Source organism: Notolepis coatsorum, assembly GCF_963971535.1.
Source record: "Notolepis coatsorum genome assembly, chromosome: 17".
NCBI lineage: Eukaryota > Metazoa > Chordata > Actinopteri > Aulopiformes > Paralepididae > Notolepis > Notolepis coatsorum.
This window is the reverse complement of record NC_140181.1, coordinates 95,975,101-95,999,377: the sequence shown is the minus strand read 5'-3', so window position 1 is coordinate 95,999,377 and position 24,277 is coordinate 95,975,101. Positions and strand designations below refer to the sequence as shown.

At 42.6% G+C, this 24,277-nt stretch overlaps 2 protein-coding genes across 2 annotated transcripts in view; both read left to right on the top strand.

Annotated features, from left to right (window-relative positions):
- Positions 1-13,909, top strand: part of mfsd2al2 (major facilitator superfamily domain containing 2a-like 2) — a gene marked incomplete at both ends in the record, with an annotated part of 29,074 nt that extends 15,165 nt beyond the window's left edge. The window contains 8 exons of the mRNA XM_084333568.1: positions 7,826-7,947; positions 8,195-8,278; positions 8,958-9,041; positions 9,631-9,743; positions 10,467-10,610; positions 10,714-10,890; positions 11,348-11,469; positions 13,905-13,909. Of these exons, the coding sequence (XP_084189694.1) occupies positions 7,826-7,947; positions 8,195-8,278; positions 8,958-9,041; positions 9,631-9,743; positions 10,467-10,610; positions 10,714-10,890; positions 11,348-11,469; positions 13,905-13,909 (851 nt within the window). The remainder of the gene's footprint in view (positions 1-7,825; positions 7,948-8,194; positions 8,279-8,957; positions 9,042-9,630; positions 9,744-10,466; positions 10,611-10,713; positions 10,891-11,347; positions 11,470-13,904) is intronic.
- A 4,362-nt stretch (positions 13,910-18,271) lies between these two features.
- On the top strand, positions 18,272-22,263 carry fkbp1aa (FKBP prolyl isomerase 1Aa). Its single transcript, XM_084334148.1, has 5 exons — positions 18,272-18,378; positions 18,512-18,559; positions 19,834-19,946; positions 20,066-20,243; positions 20,879-22,263. Exons 1-4 carry the CDS (start codon positions 18,342-18,344, stop codon positions 20,192-20,194), a joined length of 327 nt encoding a protein of 108 aa, XP_084190274.1. The 5' UTR covers positions 18,272-18,341; the 3' UTR covers positions 20,195-20,243; positions 20,879-22,263.
- Positions 22,264-24,277: the final 2,014 nt, after the last annotated feature.

Sequence of the window (24,277 nt, the reverse complement as noted above, 5' to 3'; positions counted from 1 at the left end):
CGTGAACTCACAACTAAGGGGGTTAATTAACCTATAAAGCTATGCTTAGTGACATGTGATTGAGGAATGAATTCTTTTCTCAGCCTGTCATGACAATGAACAGTGTGTTCACATATTAACAGGGTTACCTGTTCAACTTGACCGTATCAAGGGTAAGGAAGGAGGGGTGATCCCCCCGGTTTCCCTGGGGCTTCCCCACCCTCCTCTCAGACATGTTGTTTACAATATATTGTGTCACTGTGTTTGTGGGGATACGATGTAACCCTCAGCTTAATTGCTGGGGTTGTGTTAACCGCTTGAGAAACTATATTTTCCTAAAGAAAAGATTGTTTGGTCACTTATCGTGTGTGCTTAGCAAGGCCTGTGGCCAATACATAATCGAGGATTCTGTATTCTCTCGTTATGAAAAACGGCGTTCCTCTGTAGCAAGAGTGTACTTTTGCCATTTTTTGTTGTGATAAAGGGTTGTGTGTGTCTTGTGATCTACAACTGGGTTAGGTTGGCCACAGAAGCACATGTGTAAGTCTGGTACCGGGGCTCTTAAAGGGGGCCCTCTCTATTCTGTGTTTTTTCCTTAGTAAAAATCAGATAGCAGGTTAGCACATGAGCTATGTGAAGCTGTTAGACACTTCATGTCAGGGCTGTACGCTAAGCTTTTTCACTAGGGGCACACTTGCCCCTAAATGAGAAATTTAGGGGCAAAAAATATTTTTTAGGGGCAAATTTTTAAATAACAATTTTACCATTATTAAAAAAATATGTTCCTCCTGCCTCATTACTGTGGTCCTTTTATTTAACATTTAAGTGCGTTTGTTTTCAGGTTTGTATCTTTTATAATGAACCAACTGAGAAAGTGTGTAAATCACTAATAGAACAAAAACAGTACTAAATACATATGTCCCTATGCCATAAATGTCATGTATGTTGTGTATGTCATAAATGTCTATATGAATTGAAAATGGGGGACCCTGATGGAAACAAGACAAACGTCTTTCTCAGGTCTGCATCCCCTTAACAATTGTATGTATTGAGCCGTACTGTATTGTACCCATTCTGCAATCTGTTAAATAAAGTTTTCATTCATTCATTCATTCATTCATTCAACAACAAACTGTGTGTGTGTGCGCGCGCTTGTGTAGTGCTCCTTGAATGAGATCACCACAACACACACACACCATTGCATTAATCAGGAGGACAAGAAACTCTGCATACATTTGTTTCACAATGAAAAGTGCTTTAGAAATCAAATGAATTATTATTGTAAATAACCCCATGAAAGGTTTATTATTTGTATGGGTAATTACCTGCTTCATATTTGTGATGTTACTGGTTTCAGTGTGTGCCTAAAGTGATCAATGTGTTGGGCCGTTTATAGAGATCTATGCCAATTAATGTTTATGTATATCCGGGACTTTTTTTAATAAGAATTGAGAGGTATTTGTATATGTGACCTTTATTTTGAAAATTGTGTTGCGACGCAACCTTATTTACATTTGCGCTTTTGACAGTGAAATGTTCAGTCCAACTTAGCTGGAAGGAAAGACTCATCAAAAAGGTTTAATTGACCCGTATGAGGCTCTTACGGTAGGACTACTCACCTAATGCATAGCTGAACCTGAACGTTAGAAGTGTCTGTGTCCCCGTCAATCAATCATCACATCATCACGTCAATCATCATCATCTTATCATCTCTCCACATCGGACGTGGTTGTCATAAGATGGACTGATATCCACTCCGCTGTTCTTGCAGAGCAAAATTTGCGTCTTAAATGTATTGAAATGAGGTGCTTCTTTGGCGATGCAATAGCCCATATTGAAAGGAAGAGAGGCCACATTCAGTTTCGTTTTGCTAGGAATTATGGGATTTGGTGTTGGATGTATAGACTACGTAGATAGGGACATGGTCTTTAATCGCACGATAGACTACAAGTACCAAGTATATAGCGTGACCCAGATTCACTCCACACGCAAATCTTTTTTTTCACTCAGGCTATCGGTGATCGCAGTAAGTTCATTCATTGCCGACAGATTCTTTCATAGCACCACAACATTGTGTCGCACTGTACAGCCTTGGTTGTAGGCTAATGTTTTTTTTTAAATGTATCCAATTTGTATGGATTAATTTAGGAGTGAAATGCGAATGAAGGGTTGAAATCACAACTCGCAACGTTGCTCCCAAATAATATTTCCAACTCACAATGGCCAAATTAAGGGGCAATTTGCGACGAGATCATCGCAGTGTACAGCCCTGCATGTAGCTGACTATGACTGTGTCATGCTCTTTTTTGTCATTACATCGTATCATGGGTGTGGGGTCGTAAAGGGGTGAACTGGTAATCCTTTCCTCCCCTTTTCTGATTGGTCAGGGGTTAAAACCTCCTGTCCTTCAAGGTTCCTGTCACGTTGCTGTTCGGCACGTTACAGGGTAAGAGGGGGGGGGGGGAGTTTCCTGGTCCCACGCCCTGGAAGATTGGGCGTGTGCACCGCAGAAATTCCCCCGCCATAGAGTACGTCACTGTACGCGTCTCTGTTGGTAAGACTTCCGTGAGTTGTTCGGGTCCATGTTATGGATCTGTTTCAGGGAGTTGTCAGAGCTCCTCCTCACGAAGCTCCTCCTCGGGCCTTCTGTGAGTTCGGACTCTCCTTCTCTGTGAGGGAGCCTCCTCCTCAGATTGTCAAGGTGAGTAGAACTTCAAAAAGGAGTTCTGCTCTATTGTGTGTGTATTCGATTCAATTCGATTATTGAGTGTGTATTGGTTCAGTGCCTCCTCCTCGGAGAGCCCTAACCCAAATATTACATAGCTCAATGTTGCAATATATTCTTTTCAATCTATACAGCTCGCGTGGGAAGTCTCTCTGGGGATTTCCGTCTCCTCCCTATGGCGAGGGTGGTGGGATGTAAAAATGTAGAAAATGTTTACCCTCAGCTGCGTCACGTGGGATTCATGTCAGTCTATGTTTCTTTCTTTTTTGGATAAAAAAGAGGAAGGTACATGAAGCACGACGGCTCCGTGTCGTTCTCCCAGGCGACTTGGAGGAACAATGTTTGGTGTCTTGCTAGACTATCCATTGATGTGTTTGGGTCTCGACGCATACATAGTGCTGGCTCGGTGTCTTTCTGTTAAAGAATCACGCAGGGGCTAAGTGCACCTTGGTTGCTTGTTAAAACAGCGTTTTTATAGGGCAACTGGGATGGAGTTTTGTCTCTTCCGAGCGCCAGTTTACTAGGTTGTCTCGATGAATTCTCGTTCATATCTGGGTGATGTTAACGGAATAGATCAAAACATAGGTAGAGGGGTCTCACGCCCTTGGGGTGGGCCACTGAGCACGGTCCAAATGGGGACCGTCTGGGTGGCGCCCTCTTTTCATGTTTTAGATCGACACGCATACCTACCCCCTCTTCTGGAGTGGGCATGTCGACGTGGTTAGGACACGGGACTGGTCTGGTCGCGCTGGTCCAGGTCAGTTAACCCGTTGTCCGCCGGGGATGCAGTTCTGCTGTTCTGGTGCCCTGAGGGACTTGTGCTTTTTTCGGGGGGGAAAATGTCGGGTCGGTCCGGGTGTCACAGGGTTAGGCGTTATGGAGACCCTTTGTTGGGTACATGTTGTACTCTGCACTATCGTAATGGCTTACGGCCATACCAACCTGTACACGCCCGATCTCGTCCGATCTCGGTAGCTAAGCAGGTTTGGTCCTGGTTAGTACTTGGTTGGGAGACCGCCTGGGAATACCAAGTGCGGTGTGCTTAGGGCTGGTTCTCCATTCTTTTCGCTCCTCTCTCACGCGTGGCGAAGAGGGGGCTGTTGGGGTGGTCTTGGACCTCCTCTGGTAACCCTGTGCTTCCCGTGCCGCCGGGCCCGGTCCGAAGTAAAGTTTCGTTGATACCGTAGGCCTGGGATAACCCTTTTTTCTTGAGGGGTTATAGGAACAACCACCGTCTGTGCCACGAGGGTGGTTGATTCCCTGGTGTGTTGGAGCAGAGTCAACTCCCGGGTTACCCAGTTGAGTGTGCCCCTGCACGTTCATGACGTCTGCCAATCATGTCAGCCTTCTCTGCCTTGACCCCTCTGGGTGGGTTTTTTTTAATGGAGGCTTTGTCATGGTGATCAACAACGCCAGCATACGCCCCTTCCGCCGGGGGGGGGGGCTGTTTTCAGCCGACTCCTTTGGCGCTTGTCTCGTCCGCAGTGCTCCAGGCTCGGGTCTACAGCCTGCTGCCTGGTTTCCCCGGTGCGCTGCCTGCTTCCGTTGGTTAACCTTTTGAATGCTTTACGGCCATGCTGACTGCCTGTGTTGCAGGGTCAGTGTGCCAGGCGGTGTACTAATGGGGGGAAAGGGCCCGCTCTTGGAGGGGCCCTGTCCGAATACGCTGGCGATGTGGGGGGCGGTGTCACTAAGTGACCGCCTGGTGGGGTCTTGATGCCTGGCGTCATTGACCTCTCCGGGCCCCCTTTTTCCAGGGGATCCAGTCCCTTCAGTGGGTCTGGGTCTTCCTTCGCGCTCCGCTGCTACGGCCTTTGCCAAGGGGTTGAGTTTGCTCTTGACCCCGTGATTTTGGGGGCAGTAACGAGGGTTGTTCCTTCCGTTCGTTCCCTGGTGGCATGCGGGTTGTGCGTGTGCGTAGTCGTGGGGTCAAGCCACGGTCTGCTCACCCTGTGCGTTGAGTTGCTTGAGTTCCTCTTTGCACGGTCGGATCCGTCTCCCTCCCGTCCTCCAATAGGGAGGGTATCCCTCCATTAGGGAGGGTCGGGGGCTCGGTCCTCCCCAGTCTGATGGTTGTGGGGGGCCTCAGCGGGGTACATTTGTCGAGCTTTGGCTCCCGCTCAGCTCCTCTTGTGCAGAATGACGCTGAGCGGCAGCCATAATGAAATAGAACGTAAGGTTATGTATATAACCAAGTTCTATGAATTATGGTGACGCTCAGCGTCAGGACGCCGCTGCGGCCCTTGATCTCGCCTTGTGGTGAAAGTTTGGGAAGGAGGCGAGTAGGTGACCACACACCTGCTTATGAAGGTAAGCGGATAGGGGTGTGGCCAGACGAATGTTGGGATGTAAAGGTACATTGTGGAATTTTTTATTCAGTGCTCGTGCACGAAGTGAAGTGCATGCAGAATGACGCTGAGCGTCACCATAATTCATAGAACTTGGTTATATACATAACCTTACATTAACCTTTCACTACCACACTACAGACGGTTAACCTTTCACTACCACACTACAGACGGTTAACCTTTCACTACCACACTACAGACTATTGTAGTGTGGTAGTGAAAGGGCTATCTAGTGTCAGTGTCTTGTTATGACTCACTTTACATCAGACCGGTACATCTGGGTACTTTGGCTTTTTCTATGGCCGCACCTACTTTTGTGGAAAACATAAACACTGTTCCTGTTGTATTTTTGGCCTATATAACAGCAGTGAGTCAGCAAAAATGCTTAGATTGTTTGAAACTTAAATTTTTTATTAGTGCAGCATGTTAACCCTTTCACTGTCACACTACCAAAGGGTTAACCCTTTCACTACCACACTACAGAATGTTAACCCTTTCACTACCACACTACAGACGTTTTAACCGTCTGTAGTGTGGTAGTGAAAGGTTAACCTTCTGTAGTATGGTAGTGAAAGGGTTAAGTCAAGCAATTTCTTTCCAACACTGGCCACCATTGAGCGTTCACACCATTGTGAAAAGTTATTACCTATTTCCCCAATCAGCTGTAGGATATTTCCTCATTTCCCTACCTGGACATTTAATATTAACTTATGAATCTCCAAGTGGCCTAAAATTAAGAGGTAATGACTATTTCTGGACAACGATGGTCTTCAGTGTGATTTATATCGGTGTGTTTTGTCCTAAAGTTGTAGTTTATAAACAAACACCCATCTAATCCCTGTTTATTCCCCCTGAGTTGTTTTTAGCCAAAAGGGGCGTGGTGTGACCATGTCACCATAACATATCACTTCCTGTTTATGATGCGTTTTTCCATAATTGTATTGGGTATGGCCAGAGAGGTCACTGAAAACCCGCCACAGACTCAGTTTCTTCCCCTCAGCAGCTCGCCTAGTAAATGAGTCGGGTGTCCCCCTGCTCCACCCCCGTCCCCCTCTATGGCGAGCTGCTAGGGCTGACATTTTAAACTTTATTTTTGCACTGACAACATGTCCTTAGCCATTGCACTTTATTGTCTTGTCGTTGTCTCACTGTTTTGTCCTGTTTTGCACTTTTTTATCTGTGAAAAAAAGTGTATGCACTGTACTGTATGGAGAATTCAGGAGTTTTGAATGGAGAAATATGTAATGCTAAAGATGGTGGTTATATTCACATACTAACAAGAGTTTGATCTGTAGATGGAAAATATGCTATTTGGAACTAACTCATTGTAAACTAACTCATTGGTTTTTTTTTTTATTGATATTTTCCCCCCTCCTTTTTCCTCCGATTTTCTCCCATCCCAATGTTAGTCGTTATGCCAATTCCCAATCCCCTTCCTGGTCGCTGCGCACTTACTCCCCACAGTCGGTCTGGGAGAGTGGAGGCTATCACGTGCTTCCTCCAACACACGTCTAGTCAATCAACCGCTTCTTTTCACCTGGCAGCGCGGACTCTCACTGAGAGGGTGTAACGTGTGGAAGGATCACACTACCCCCCTTAGATCCTATCCGCGCTGAGCAGGCGCCCCGACCGAACTGTAGGAGTCGCTGTTTACAACGACCAGGACCCACCCCGCCAGCTTTCCCACCCTCTAATACTGCCAATTGTATTAGTGTGAACGGCCAGCCAAGCTGGTGACAGCGCCGGGAGCTGGATTCGAACAAGCGAATACAGCATCTCCGGCGTTGGTGACAAACGCAATCTCCGCTACGCCACCTGACCGCCCTGTAAACTTAACTCATTGTAATCTAACTCATTGTAAACTAACTCACTGTAAACTAGACGTTTTGGTGGTGGGGCTTCTCATTTGTTTACATTTTAATTACTGACTGGGCCTTTAAACTAAGGAAACTACAAAAGAAGAAAGGGTCATCACACATGAATGCACATTGGTACCAAGTGTGGAAACTTTCAGTTCGGCCAACATTGAGTTGAACGGGATCAGCCATCTCCTCGTTTATGGCGTCGTCTAAACAGGTTATTACCTCGGATGTCAGAATTATCTGCAATTTGTTGCATTGTTCACTAACGTTGATGTATCTGTTGATGTATATTTCCTCAGGTATATTGGCACCAAGCAGAGCATAGAACGCTAGTATTCTGACGTGATGACCCTTCCTTCTTTTGTAGTTTCCTTGCTTTAAACACATTAAACACAAATGAGGTCACTGCCTGTCGTGCCTGAGTATGAATATCTTCTTTCATTCTGTCATGGCAGCACAGTGGTGTAGTGGTTAACGCAGTCACCTCACAGCAAGAAGGTCCTGGCTTCGATTCCCGCTTGGGGACCAGGTTGCCGGGTTGCCGGGTACCCAGGTGGGGTATCTCCCGGGGCCTTTCTGTGTAGAGTGTTCTTCCCGCGCTCGCAAGGGTTTCCCCCTTTTAAAAAACCCAATGGAAAAACATGCAGAACAGATCACTAACGCTGTCGCATCCCTGACAAAGACATGTCTGCTCCTGGCCGCCCTTGGGGGGGAAGGACGACGGGATGGGTCGAGCACAGAGAGGACATTTCAACGGCAAAAGAATGTGTGTGTGTCCTATGTGCCCATCTCTCATGTGTGTGTTTACGCTGCATGACGATGTAGCAATGTGCTACAAATAAAGACTTCTTCAAAGTCCAGTTTCATCCATTCATTTTCATTCATTCATCTCTCTTTAGTTTTATCTTCAGCCCCCAGTGGATGTCAGGAGAAAGTGCAAGTGTCCTACTTCACTTCCCTCAAAATGTTGGCGTGTCATGTTCCTTACCAGCGATTGGTCCTTGGCTTTGTCTTCAGCGCTCTTGCATTTCAGGTACGTACACGTGTGGGGGGTCTGAAGTGACCCGAGGTCGTACTTATTGGACTCCTCTAAAATATGACATTAACCACATATCACGCAAAGAGTATTTCATGCGCTATCATCTTTGCCTACGTGTTTTTATTTTTTTTATTTGTTACACCGTAGTGTTGAAACCCTTGCTTCATTTTAAGGGTCATTGCTGCAGTGACTAGAGTTTTGATTTATTTTGTCCCACGTCTGTCTGTCCCACATCGCTCAGATGTCCTTGGGTAACTTTGTGCTATTTTGCAGTCATGCAGCCGGGCACGGAGCCCAGTTCCAGCACCTCCTACTGGTCCTTCTGGTAAGATAATAATAATAAACTTTATTTGTATAGCACCTTTCATACAGAAACTGCAGCTCAAAGTGCTTCACAGCAGAAAAAAGAGGCAGAAAATGAGCACATAAAGTGCAGACATAAAATCACAGTTTTTCACATTAGGATCTAACATCCCAACAGGCCACCTTGTTTATGGTTTCATTCATAAATAGACAATAATAAAAAGAGTAAGATAAAATAGACAGTGCAATAGTGCAGTGCAATAAAATAGTAGAATATAATAGACATAAAATTAGCACACAAGATGATGATACTTATTCATTTCAGAAGCGTCTATGGCTACCTTCACCCTGCAGGCAAAAAGTGGCCCGAATCTGATTATTTTTGCTCATAATATAATATGTGACTCAGGTCTGTTTATTTCATGAATCGCATCAAATCTGATCTTTTCAATTTAGATTTGGGCCACTTTCATATGTGGTTCCTAAATCAGATACAGGTTTGATTTATTTTTTTGCAATGTGACCTCTGTCTGAACAGTCATGCGACTCTTACATCACTCTAGGTTGACATTTTAGTTAGTATTTATTTTTGTTTTGTGTTGAAATTTTTAAAATAATAATAATAACAAAAAATAAAATAATACAATTATATATTATACAATTAAATAAATAAAAAGAGAAGGATGTTATTGTCTTTACAGGCTGCTGCGACGATAGCAGTTCCGTTGTGGCAAGCGGTCCTTGTGCGGATCGGGAAAAAGACCACAGTCTTCATTGGTTTATCAGTAAGCAAACATTGAATTTCTTCCACTTGTATACAATAATTCAGGGGTTGAGAATGTGCTCCTCCATCATCTCTAATGTGCTCCTCCGTCATCTCTAATGTGCTCCTCCATCATCTCTAATGTGCTCCTCCGTCATCTCTAACGTGCTCCTCCATCATCTCTAATGTGCTCCTCCATCATCTCTAATGTGCTCCTCCATCATCTCTAACGTGCTCCTCCATCATCTCTAATGTGCTCCTCCATCATCTCTAATGTGCTCCTCCGTCATCTCTAATGTGCTCCTCCGTCATCTCTAATGTGCTCCTCCATCATCTCTAATGTGCTCCTCCATCATCTCTAATGTGCTCCTCCATCATCTCTAATGTGCTCCTCCATCATCTCTAACGTGCTCCTCCATCATCTCTAACGTGCTCCTCCATCATCTCTAACGTGCTCCTCCATCATCTCTAATGTGCTCCTCCATCATCTCTAATGTGCTCCTCCATCATCTCTAATGTGCTCCTCCATCATCTCTAATGTGCTCCTCCATCATCTCTAACGTGCTCCTCCGTCCTGCCTGTGTGACATGTTTGTTTTCTGTCCCTCGCAGCTCTTCATCCCGGCAGTGATCGTGATAGCCTGTGTACCCAGTAGCCTGCCAGTCTTCATGACTATGTGTGTCCTGATGGGATTCAGCCTGGCGACCATGTTCCTGCTGCCCTGGTGAGACAGCCGCCGTGTGCCCAGACAAGCCCCCCGGTCCCCACTCCTTACCGCCATCCATCCAAATCACCACAGAGTGCCGTCCAGTCGACGGCACATGATTCACTGCACTTCACCGAAACCCCCCGTATACCGACAGCCCCGTCTGTCAAGTGATTAATATTCCAGCAGAAGGATCTATCTTGACAGCTGGTTATTAATTCTAAGCCTGCGTGCGTGATGATTTGGATTGCATAGTGTTATTGCAACGACAATAACACTATGTAACAAACTTACAACTCACAGCACACACATCCACACGTACACACTCACTTTAAATAAACAACTCACTGTAGCACCCACTTTACCCACTTTAGACACTTTAACACACTTTATATTTATTGGTAAAGAGATTTGCACTACAACTCATACCTCATTGCACCTTACCCTAAGTTGTACCTCATCCCATTTCTGCATTGTACTGTATATTGTATTGTAACTCAGTTACTCATTTTTTTCTACTCTGTATTGTATATTGTATATATGTATATTGAACACTTTTGTTTACATACTTTTGGCTTTCTATTTTATACTTTATCTATTTTTATCTAGCACACTCTCAGGAGCATAACAGAAAAAAGCATTTCATATAAAAGTATTCTGTATTTTTGTATGACGACTAATAAAGAAACTTGAACTTGAAACTTGAACTGTTCGTGTATTTTCTCTACCATGTGCTAAAAGGTCGATGCTCCCGGATGTGGTGGATGACTTTGCCGTTCGAAACCCAGGCTGCGGGGGCTTGGAGCCCCTGTTCTTCTCCTGCTACGCCTTCTGCAATAAGCTGGCGGGAGGCCTGTCAGTCGGAATCTCAACCATGACATTACAGTGAGTCATCCTTCCATCCAACCCGCTTTGTTGACGCACGTAGCACGCTATATATACAGGGTTGTGTGGGTGTCGTGATGTTCTCTCCTCCGTCCCTCTGCAGCTTTGTGGGCTACAGAGCAGGTGCCTGTAGCCACGATGAGAGCGTGGTGACGGCTCTCATTGTGCTGTTTTCACCCGTGCCCATCACCCTGCTGTTGGTGGGGCTGGCGTTCTTCCGCTTCTACCCGATCGACGAGGAGCGGCGTGCCCACATTCAGACCCTGCTGACCAGGGTGCAGTGAGTCGCTCTCTCATGCCTCTTGTTTAGACTCGTCGAGATGTCTCTGAATCGTATCCCTCAGAACAACATGTCAAAAAACTAAAATAATAATATACTAATAATAATAAAGAATAAAAAAAAAATTAAGTTGATGCAGATCCATTACCTAGGCCTGTTTGACATTTACATTTACAGAGTGTATAGTAATATAGACATATTAGCATGATAAGTAGTAGTATAAGTATAGTAGCATAGCAGTAATGTACATAATAGTAAAAGACAGTAGGAAGATACATTTTTTTCTTTTTCAGATATTGTTTGAAGAGGTGTGTTTTAGTCGACAGCAGAGAATTGGCCAGTTTGTTTGAAGTTCCCTAAACATTATGATTTTCGAGAACACCTCGCTCACATCATCCTCTGATCAAGTGTGCTGGTCGTACAATAGTGGGCCTCTTGTGTTTTCTCGTCTGTACAGTGGAGACGTGCCGTCGTCAGACAGAGGAGATGATCTCCAGCAGCTGGCAGGTCTCCAGCAGCAGCAGCCGCCGCAGTCCACCGTCAAAACAAGTTTCAAATGGCGTCCAGCCATAAAACCCGGTGCTTTGCACAAGTCGACATCGCTGCCGCCTTGTCATGATCACCGGAAATCCTCCGTTAAATCAAACAATGTGTCAAATAACAACAAGTCAAAAAGCCTTTCTGTAGGAAACATCAGGCCTGTCCCCGCCGGCAGGTCAAGTTCACGTCCTCCGCGTCATAAAGGAAGACTCCACCAGCACTCATCGAAAGTGAAACAGAGCGACGGCTGTCCTGAATATGATCACGGGTCTTTGTCTGGTAGCATGATGTCATATGGAAGATCAACAGTCACATGGGTGTAGCCAAACGTCCATTTCTTCTATGGGGGATAGTAGGTTGTTGTTTTCTTAATTTTCCCTAAAGATAAAAAAAAAAGGGGGGGGGTCCTTTGTGTTAAAGGTGCTGTAAGTGATTTTTAGTTTTTTTAATAATAGCTCTACATTCTGACAGCCATCACTGATATAGAGTGTGTGGTCAGTAACATGGGTCTCCCAGTCCCTCCGCTCTGCAGTAAACAGAAAACACATGTTCTGGTATCCCTTCCTACTTTATTTAATCAGGAGAGAGAACTCCACACTGCAAAAATGGTCTGACAAAAATAAGAAATAAAAAGTAGTTTTAAGCAAATACCGTATGTGCTTGAAACAAGTAAAATAATCTACCAGTGGAGTAAGCAAATTTGGCTTGGCAAGATTTCTCTCTCCTGATTGAACGGGAACGGGATACCAGGAAATGTATTTTGTGTTTACTCCAGAGCGGAGGAGGGACTGGGAGACTCATGTTACTGACCACACACTATATCATTGATGGCTCAGCTGATGGAATGTAGAGCTATTTCACACTTATTTTAAGAAGATAATACCACTTACAGCACCTTTAACCGTTTCACTACCACACTACAGACAGTTAACCGTCTGTAGTGTGGTAGTGAAAGGGTTAACCTTCTGTATTGACCCAGTGAAAGGGTTAACCATTTGGTAGTGTGGCAGTGAAAGGGTTAACAGGGCTGTGACATCCTCAAATATATACTGTATACTGTATGTCCTGTGTTATTTCTATTACAAGACTCTGGAAAGTGAGATTTCTTTTTAAATTGTCCATGTAAATTGATAACATGTTATCATAAATGGTAAATGGTGCATTTTATATAGCGCTTTTATTCAGTTATTTAAAAAAAAATTACATTTTACCCATTCACTCACACATTCACACACCGACGGCAGAGGCAACCGTGCAAGGTGCCAACCTGCTCATCGGGAGCAGTTGGGGATGAAGTGTCTTGCTCAAGGACACTTCGACACGCTGCCCGGGAGGAGCAGGAATCGAACTGGGAACCTCCGGATTACCAGACGACTGCTCTATCATATTGTATCATAATACTAAACTAGCCAACACAATTAGCGACGAGCCTGAGTTGTGTTGTATTTCATGACGTTTTTGCATGACAATATTTCCAATTAGAATAAACTACAGAAACACTAAAAAGGTGTCACGCGTCACTCACATATGAAAGAGTTGAGCTGTCTAGCCTCTTACAGCAGTTCTCAAAGTGGGGTCCTTGAGGGGCTTCCATTGCTCCCAGGAAAATCAGGAGTGGTTTTTCTATAATTTCATTGACTAGAAATTAGTGCTTTGAGAAGAATGTCTATTCTGATCATAGGTTTCACTTTCTCCATTGTTATTTCCTCAATTACAGTAGAGACAGCTATGGAATTCTGGACTTGAAGGGGCACTTCACCAAAAAAAACAATGCTGATTTATTTTGCACATAATCATCTCACACACATGCAAAAACTCTGAACAGTCTTGCACACCTTCATTTATTTTGACAGTTATTGAGAGTAAATGAGTTTGAATATGACCACCAGTGATGTCATCAGGGACATTGAATCCTTGTGTAGTGTTAATTACAGCTCAATGAAATGATCGGGTAGCAGTCCCTATAAGACGAGGTATTGCTATATATTTTTTTAATCTACATCATTTCATAGTGCTGTAATTAACACAACACAAGGATTCAATGTCCCCGATGACATCACTGGTGGCCATGTTCAAACTCAGTTACTCTCAGGTCTTACAGGTGGCGTGTAGCCAACAGGGTGAGTCTCTTATAGAAAGATCACATGTTCACCCTCTTACTGCTTTGTTAAACCTTTACTCCAATTCACATGTTACTCCATTTACAAGAAATCCGCTTACTATGGAACGCTCTGACATTCTCTTACTGTATAAAACCAGCTCAGGGTTACCCATGACTCTGGGCCCACTTCTCAGCCAGAGACATAGCCAGACATTTTCTTGTCAAAATGCTACCTTGGAACTTCTGACATACAGTAGCTAGATAAATAGCCAGACACCGTCTCACCACCAGTGTGTATTTCCACACAGGTTCTCCTAGAAATGCCTGACATGACCAAGCGTTTTTCTTTCCTATGTAACCTTGTGTCTTACAGTATGAAGCCCCAGAGTTATTAAACACACTGGGCTCACTTCTCAGATTGTCTTACAGTATAAAGCCCAGAGTTATTAAACGCTCTAGGCTCACTTCTCAGAGTGTCTTGTACGCTCTGCTTTGAACTGAGACTCTGTGCACAGAATAAACCATTTTCTTTTCTATCCTTTTGACTCAATTTCTCTTAAAGCTCACCTGACTTCAGAAAACAAGTTTTCCACAACAAGTCAGTTATCTACAGAGTTGTGTTACAGAATTATATACACGGTGTGCAAAGACATGTGCATTCAGGTTTGTGCAAAATAATTGAATGTACATGTGCAAATATACATAGTATACAGGAAATATAAAAACTATAATACTGAATAAGTTGGAGCTTAATGTGTATGTTTTGTCCTGCATGATAACATAGGGGGCTCATCAGGAACTAACCAACTCCTGAGTGGTGACCACTCTTCCTGCACACTGTGGCCAGATGTTGAAAGACAATGGAGCAGCTTCAGGGTGTTTCCTGCAGATAGCCCAGAGAGCAGGGGTTCTTAAACTATTCCAGTAAGGTACTGAAACTGAAAAAAATACTCTCCACCCTGGGAACCAAACTCATGAAAACATACTGTTACTTTTTCCCATTTCAAACCTTTATTTAAACTCGAAAGGCAACTGAGGTTTCCCTCATTTCCAGTCACATCGTGTGTACACAGAAATGAGCGAAGAAAAGCATATAAAATCATAACGAGATGAAGCAAAAATTAAGGTAACAAATCAGCTAAAACATGTATACTTGGTTGACAAAGGTTGGAGATTAAGGTTTAAACTGCAACAGAGGGGAGAATCTCAAGCTTTAATAAGGACTGTTGGAGTTCATTCCATGAGCTAGAGGAGCATCATAGCAAAATGCATATTGACCCTGTTCCAAGCAAACTCAAGGGACCAGCCAGTCACTAGAACGATGAATTTCTTGATGAATTGAAGATGAAGGACCCTTATGTAAACAAGACGAAAGTATTTTTCTGGTCTCCATCCTCTTAGCAGTTGTTAGTATTGAGCTGTACTGTATTGTACCCATTCTGCAATCTGTTAATAAAGTTTTCAATCAATCAAACGGGTTCCATAGGTTTAAAAATTCCATTCCAATAATGATGTAGTATAAGGAGGCAGCATACCAATATAAGGGCCTTAAAAATTAACAAATACCAGTGTTTGTTGTGCCTCTCCGTCAGAGAGGACCAACCAACCTTCTCATAAAGAACACATGTGATGAGTGTTGTATATCAATCTATCATAATCATTATCAAGTGGGGACCGACCACCACTTTCTAGCAGTTGGACTATCCAAGATCAACATTATGTACATTCAGTTTTAGGTAGAATTTATGCAGTGAAGGTCTTTTATGATCAATATTACCATTGTTAATTTAAAGTCCTGGCTCAAACCAGGTGATCTTTTCCAAATGCTGACGAAATGTCCGTTCTCCATTTGTTTCGCTAATTATTTTCATATGGTTATTTGGATTAGTGCTCAGTCAGGGAGCATGTCTATGTAGGGTAGTTTAGTTAGGGTACAGGGTACTACATGGTACTACATGGTACTACATGGTACTACATGGCACTACAGGGTTCTACATGGCTCTACATGGCTCTACGTGGCACTACAGGGTACTACAGGGTACTACATGACACTACAGGGTACTACAGGGTACTACAGGGTACTACATGGTACTACATGGCACTACATGGCACTACAGGGTACTATAGGGTACTACATGGCACTACGGGGTACTACATGGTACTACATGGCACTACAGGGTACTACATGTCTGCTCCTTTGCAGCACCACAAACATGGGAACTCTCTAACTCTTCCCCCCCCCCTCTTCCCCCCCCCCCTTCTCTCTGAGTGCCCGTCTCCTGGCGCTGACTAAGGTGATGGATGCCTCGGGGTCTTGGCCAAGATTGTAGTGACTGCTCTACATGCACCTCCGAGGCCTTGGATCAGTTATTCACCGCCGTCTGTCCGTGGTCCTGTCAACTGATTAACAGTATTAACAGACTGTTAACAGATTAACAGTCAATGCGGTTTCATTGCTGGGTTAAGTACTTCCATTTCTATTCACATAATACGCCTACTTCATATATCTACTCCTTTCACATATATGCCTACCACTTGTATCTATTGCTATGTCCGCCTACTACAATCTCATGAGCCGTCTAACGCCTGTCCCGTCTCCCTGTCTCCCTATGACTTGCTGTCCTGGAGTGTTGACCGGAGTGTTGGACGTCCCGTGACGAAGGCCGGGAGGTTGCGACCCCCTCTGCGTGCCCCCCTGTCTCCGGAGGTCTCGTAGTGGTGACCGGAGTGCCGGATGTCCCGCGATGATGTCGGGGAGTTCGTGACCCTCTCTGCGCCGCCCCTATCTCCCTGTCTCCGGCTGTCCCTGAGCAACGACCGGAGTGTTAAATGTCCCTTGACTAAGACGGGGAGGACGTGACCCTCTTTGCGCCGCCCCTGTGCCTCAAATAGATTGCTATCAGCTCTATCTTTAATCTTTCAAAATGTTCAGTTGCTATCGCTATTAGCTCTATCTTTAATTTTTCAAAATGTACAGTTGCTATTGCATGCACTCATCTGTGTTCCACTACACACATGAGTGCATGCTTACCAACTGTCCGTCTGCAACACTACTATCACCAACATCTAAGAAGGGAGATCCCCCCTTGAATGGCCCTTCTAAGGTTTCTCTCCTCCACACTGCCTGTGGAGCTTTTTTTCCCTATTGTTAGGTTTTAGTGAGTTTTTCCTTACCTTCGCGTGGGGTATGTCTGGGAGTGCTTGCATTCTTTCATTTATTTGCATCCATCTAAAAATGTTTGCACCTTATGGTGTTCTTGTTCTGTTCTTGACTTATTGTTATGTTTTCTTCTTGACTTGTTTAAAGAAGATCTGTACGGCCCATGGGGACATTAACGTGTGTTGTTGGGCCCTATAAATAAATTTGATTAAATTTGATTTGATTCCCCGGGTCCTATGTTCCCCGGGTTCTATGTTCCCCGCTTTGATTGATTGATTGAAAATTTTAGACCACCAGCCCTGATTCCAAACTCTAACCATAACCAGTTCGAAAGAGGGCCTACGCTTAACCAGTTCGAAACAAGGCGGACATTAATAATTAATAAAATAATAAGAAATTATAAAATTTTCAATATATTAATCAATCAAGCGGGGAACATAGGACCCGGGGAACATAGGGATGATCCCCTCAGTCAAGTAAAGGCCTCTACATGCTACAGAGAGAAGCATAAAGGCAGAGTGTCTGCAACACTGTTGCGTTGTCGATGTTGTGTTGCAGTTGCTTCGCAGTTGCTGTAGCATGCAGAGGCCTTAAGTCGCAGCATTTTTTGGTATCTACAGTATATCACATTATTCAAGATGGCTGGACCTTCAACTCCCTCGATTAGATTTTTAATTGAAGGAGAAAAAGCACAAGTCATATTTCGAAGATAAATAAAGCTGGTAGTAAGAGGTATGAATAATACATTGGTAGAACGGTGAACCCTTGCTTGGTGGTCAGCAGGTGATTGATTGATTGATTGATTGATTGATTGAAATTGTATGTTGTGTGTGTCATATGAATTGAAAATGGGGGACCCTGATGTAAACAAGACGAAAGTCTTTCTCAGGTCTGCATCCTCTTAACAATTGTCTGTATTGAGCTGTACTGTACTGTACCCTTTCTGCAATCTGTTAATAAACTTTTCAATCAATCAATCAATCAATCAATGAACAGATTGCAGAATGGGTACAATACAGTAGGCCTACAGTTCAATACACACAATTGTTAAGGGGATGCATGATTGATTAATTGAAAACTTTATTAACAGATTGCAGAATGGGTACAGTACAGTACAGCTCAATACATACAATTGTTAAGGGGATGCAGACCAGAGAAAGACTTTCGTCTTGTTTACATCAGGGTCCCCCATTTTCAATTCATCATAACATATATGACAGTAGGCTGCTACATCTATACATTTATGACATACCAGATTTGCAAATACAGTATACTGTTTGTGATACAAAAAGTGTCCAGAAAAGAGTGTATATACATTTGACGTAGAAACTGTACATGGGAGGAGGTTGGGTAGGTGGGGTGGGGTTGGGTGGGGGGGACTGTACATGCAGACCAGAGAAAGACTTTCGTCTTGTTTACATCAGGGTCCCCCATTTTTTATTCGTCACAATTGGTGATATTTAAAAAAAAATACTTATCTATAGTGTAACAGGCAGATTTATGAATTGGCTACCCAATGCATAGTAGTAGTGCAGCATTGTTATTCCTGCCCTCCTCCCACTCGCAGCGTTAAGTAGCCCACGCCTCGCTCCTCGCCTCCGCTCAGAAGGGAGGGCGAGAGAGAGAAGAAGAAGATTGAGGAGCGAGAAAATGGGAGTAGAAATTGAGACCATAACCCCGGGAGACGGTACGGGATAATAATCTACTTTCTCTATGTTGTTTTATTTCAGCATAGTAGTGTCGACCAGATATTTGCCACATAATATAGTTTAACCAACATGCATGCTTTTTTAACCCCCATGTATTTGCCTCTTCTTCAGGACGGACGTACCCGAAAAAGGGACAGCGCGCCATTGTGCACTATGTCGGTGAGTCCGGGGGCTCCGCTCCCACAGAGGCTCTAACGTTAAACAAAACCCGTCGATTTGTGGACGGATTACTTAATCTACTACCGGATTTATATGGTTTATACTCCTCTAACGCGGGTACAATTAAGTGCGAATGTGTCCCCGGTTTGATCAACACAAGTTCGATATATTATACGGCTATATATAGCTAACGCTATATGCTAGGCCCCGGAGAGGATGTGTCTCTGTGACGTTAGCTTAATGCTAGCTGTGTAGTTAGCTTAATGCTAGCTGTGTAGTTAGCATAATGCTAGCTGTGTGGCTGCCTGGATGCTAACGTAACGTAGCTGGATGGCTGCCTGGATGCTAACGTAACGTTAGCTATCGCGGCTGAATTCTGTCACCGTTATCTAGCTAAACGTTAAATGGGGGAAAGTCGCCCGTTTTAAGAATTCACATAGCGGTATGTTTTTCCCCCGTGTCCCCTGGACAGTTCAATCAGTATCCATGCAAACGGACCATTCGCTCATAAGACTAGAAATCTGCGAGAGAACCCTTCTTCTTCGGTCGCTGATGTAAACTGCAGGGCTGCTCCCCACTATGTGAGGCCGTCAGATGTTTGTGTGTGAGCTCTTACACCCACATTAATATGTATATTCTAGCAGTGTTTTCTTTATTCGATGTTTATATTCTAGCATTGGGAGAAGGATTGAACCACACTTAAAAAAATTAAATAAAAAATAATTTGTGTGTAAGCGCTCACACGCGCACATCTAATATCAATCTATGGCCTCTCATAATGTGAATTCTTAAAATGGGTGACATTCCCCTTTAACCTTGCCTAGCTAGGGAAGCTGTCGTGCTAACGCTATTAGCTCTTAGCCTGTCTTCGCCCAGTTTCCGCATTTCTTAGTGAGATATGTTTGTACAGGAGTGGTTGTGCTCTGCCGACAGTAACGTTAGCTCATGTTGTTATAGCAACGACGACGACGACGACGAGAACATTGAACTCTTGCACTTGTCCGCAAAGGCAATATGTTAAGACTATGAGATGTAGATGGAAGCTCCCACCATAACAAAAGGCGAAATGAGAGACTGGGTAAACAAAAAATACCTACTCGAATGTTTTAGTCCAACAAGATTTCCCTAGCTATATTATTAACCACACAAGTATCATTAAAGCAACATGCCTGCGTCAACTGTCTTTGGCAGGGTTTCCCATCGGAGTTGCCCTCTTTATCACAGCCTCTTTTTATTTTTTTTAAACATTATTTTCTTTTTGTTTATCTCGAAAGGCTCACTGACAGATGGAACAAAGTTCGACTCTTCCAGGGACCGAGGGAAGCCCTTCAAATTCATGATCGGCAAGGGCGAGGTGATTCGTGGCTGGGATGAGGGAGTAAGCCAAGTAAGGAATATACTTTTTTTGTGCTATACACATCGTTGATATCTGTATGAAGGTGGAAAAATAAAATGCATTATCTCTTTTATATAACAATTCATTATGGTTTTCACACCTGTCCACAGATGAGCGTAGGACAGCGAGCTAAGCTGACCTGTTCACCAGACTTTGCCTACGGCGCCAAAGGGCATCCTGGCATCATCCCACCCAACTCTATTCTCATCTTTGATGTGGAGCTGATGGCTCTGGAATAAGCCTGAACCTTGTGCACTCACTTTGTTTGATTCCACTCAAATTTTCAGGGTGAGAGGAATGTCTTTGTCCTTTTTTTTTTTATATATACAAGAAGCATCGGTTTGATCAGGTGTTTTTAGCACAGAAGATAAATTTACATCTGTGTAGCTTTAGGAAGGGGTGTCTTTAGTGCTGTTGGCTGCGAGTGCCAGTGACCCGATGTAGGATTTACTGGGACTTCCTGAACTTAGAAATCTAAACAATATTGGGTTGTGATATGAGCCGGCTCTACCATTTCTTTTAGCATCCATACCTTTGGACCTTCAGTACCCCATTTTTATATATAGATGGACACAAGATGGCCTATTGTGTAAATTACCTAGGCTAAGTAAGTGTATAATTACTGTATGAGTTTATCACATAGAATGTAAGCAGAACTTTATATATACTTATTTTATTTATAGATCATTTTAGAATTCTAATATAAGAGCAGAATAAATGTATATAAATTCCGCTTACATTCCATGTGCTAAACTGTTCCAGTGATTATACACTTAGCCTTGGTAATTGACACGGCGAGGGCGAGAGCTTAAGGGGAGTGTGCTTAACGAGCTTTGGTGTACATCTCCTGTAATCCCTTCATGGCTCTCCCAGTAAAACCACAGAACTAAATGATCCCGTTTGTCCCCTTTCCCACTCCGCAGGTTGACTCCTAACTCGGGAACATGAAGGAAAATGCTAACAGATGATTCCTGCTCTTGATTCCTGCATAGGACCTATGTTAATAGCTTCACCACGTCACTCTCCTCCATTTAGATACAAATTGTGTGTCACTTGCTTTACGACCTTATCCTCTTTGCTATATATTGTAGAATCATCCTGCTACTACAAGTCATAGGCCATCTTGTTTCATCTATCATTTCATATTCTTATGTATTTTTTTTTTTTTTGAGTAATGTTTTTGTTTTCTTCGTTTTTTCGTTAATTTGCTTTCAAGTATCGGCCATCAGGACCAGGTTTTGGACAGTGTCCATGAAAATATCAAATCAATCTCATTCCTGTGGCCTTCCATGAGATATTGTATTGATTGCGGGTATTAAATTGTCTGGAATTAAAAAAAATTAAATAAATGGTTGTTTCACACAATGACATCTTCGAATGACCTTTTGTGTAAAAAAATAAAAATAAAAAATTGTTAATAGGATAGTTCTTATTTGTGGACCCTTAGCTCTATTTCTGTTTTTTTTTAATTGGTGTGGTAGAATCCTTTCTAAGCACAGTCCATGCTGTTCCCTCATACTAGCTTCTGATTGTTGGCAACAAACTAAGACAGAGTCAATGGTGTCACTCTCGTGTCTGTACAAGCTGACTGAGGCTTGCTCAAATGTACTCTACCGAGCATACAGTCATTTTCAGACGGGAGCGTGTCCCCATTGACTTTCTATTGATTCGTGGCTTAGCTAGCCGGCGCTATTATAACAGCGTCGATTGTGCAGAGAAAGGGATTGTACCATACCAATCAACATCATTGATGAGCCAAGAGATGGTGCTAGGGGTGGGGGGGAAATCTGAACTATCCCTTTTTAACATAAAAAAACATTTGGGATACATTGTTACAAAGGTTGCATGATCAAGCATGGCACATTATTGCCTAATTATGTGGTTGGTATAAATACAAAATTCGCTTATCTAAAATGTTTTATTGACTTTAGTATTTCTATATCTCCACATAGACTTTCTATTTTGAGTTTGACCATCAAGTCCTCAAACAAACAGGGTTAGTAAAGTCCTTTCACATCACAGCTTCACTTTTTTGCTTGCTGTTTGAAACAACTTGAGGACTTGCGAAATGGTGAAACAGTTTTTTCGGCTAAAAAGAAATGTGAATATACCATCCAGTCTTTTGCATACAGTTTATAAAATTGCATGACAGGTGCCCCCAGTGAGGTTTATTACCGCTGAAGGCAAAATCTTGGGGTTGTGATTGTCTTTATTTCAAGGAAATTGTCGAACAAGCTGTGGATGTTTTCAAAGCTCTGTACTGTACCTTCCTCTGTACACATTAAAAGAGTGAATTTTACCACAAAAACTTGTACTATACCCTTTTATCCACTGTATTAAGCTTAAATGATAATTCACTTAAAGGTGAACTATGGTGAATCGGGTGTATAGCTGAATAAAACTAGAGGAAAATTGGGACCCTGGGGCACTTAAAATCTAGAAAACGTAACTGTTTACAATGTCAGGGCCCACAATCTTCACATTTACTTGCGATTGGTTCACACATTGCTGCAAAATGATTGTTTTGGTTTGTGACAGGATATTATGTAAACTATAGTAAAGTAAACATGTTCTTTCTTTTTAAAGTAACTGCAGGCATTGCAACTGTGAACACATTTCTCTCCCCAAATTGCTCAGTGCACCTTTAAATATTCTCACCGATTTCCAAGATAATGGATTCTGGTCATGGAGCAACACACAGCAGGAAAGCAGACAAAGGCAACTTTCAATTTATTCTGAAAGGAAAGGAAAGGAAATATATCCAGGCTTACATTAAAAATTCTACAGCTTTTTGTGCAACTGCAACATTCAGTTCATAACTCCTTCATTGCTTTTGACATCTGTATTTCTCTTGTGGGTTAGGTTTATAATAATACAAATAAATGGAGAACACTAAATTAAATGCCAACCAACCACTTAGAAATGCATCTCGGAGAGTGAAAAAAAAATCAAGTCAACAATTCACAAATGTTTTCACATTGTGTACAAATCAAAGATCATAGAATGTGCTGTTCCAACCATAGATACACATCACTGCTTATATTTATTTTCCATAGGTTTGGCATTAATGCAGAGTCTTGATCCTGCCTCTTTAGATTGGATTATTAGTTAAACATGAAAACAAAGGATCCCTCAAAATAAAAAATTAAATAAAAAGCTCTTGTGTTAAAAGGCTGAAAATAGCAACCTAGCACACATCTACATGGTGTTCTATAATTAAGATTGAGCTGTTTTCGTTAAGACAATGGGGATGCCGTTACCGTCGTCACATTTGGGTAATAATGTCAATGTTTGTCTTATGACAAATGGGGCCTAATAATTAATGAACATCAACGTCTTTAGAAGAAAAAAATAAACCTTGATGAACATAATTTAATTACATGCCAATACAATGTCATGGCAACAATCCCAGCCATTAGACCTATCGTCTTCATAACACAAAGCAACATTTCGTGAGGAAATTATTATTTTTCGCAACTGTGCAACATTCATGTTAGCATAGAAAACGAATGAGCACATCCAAAGACATTCATCTCTAAATGAGCACATCCAAAGACATTCATCTCTAAATGAGCACATCTAAAGACATTCATCTCTAAATGAGCACATCTAAAGACATTCATCTCTAAATGAGCACATCTAAAGACATTCATCTCTAAAGTGAAAACAGCTGTCTGTCTTGGGACCTTTAGTGTCCCTTAGAAAAAGTTATCCTGATCAGAATAAATATGATATACTTATAAGTGCATTTAGATGAGAAGAAGTGGATGGGAGTCAGACACACCTGTATAGACTGTTCATAGACGGTCACCTTATTAAGAATGTATTTTTTAAAATGTTTTTAGAACACTGTTGCATCTACACTTAACATTAATTGTGTGGATTGTTTGTCTCTTTTGTATATTTAAACGTTGACACAAGCATACTTGGCCGTCATTGAATTACAAAATACAAAGACTTTCTTTTTCAGGTTCATAACAATCACTTAGAAAGATTAGTAGCTGTGCTAAATAACTTATTCTCAAGGTTGTTGTTTTCCAGTTAGTGCTCAGCAGTGACAAAGTAACCTATGCTTGTATAGACCTGCACCAACAATCAATAATCAATAATCAATGTTATATTGCATGGCATATACTGTATAAAGAGAGTACAATTACACCCCCCACCCAATCAAGAATGCAAGACATCGCCATGTGTCACTATTTTTCAGCAAGTCATAAAAAAATATTGAATTGTCAAAATCACTCAAATTGTCTCCATAACTTTCAAGGCCTCAAAAGACTTCAAGGTAACATGAAGTCAAACAAATGATTCCACTCCTG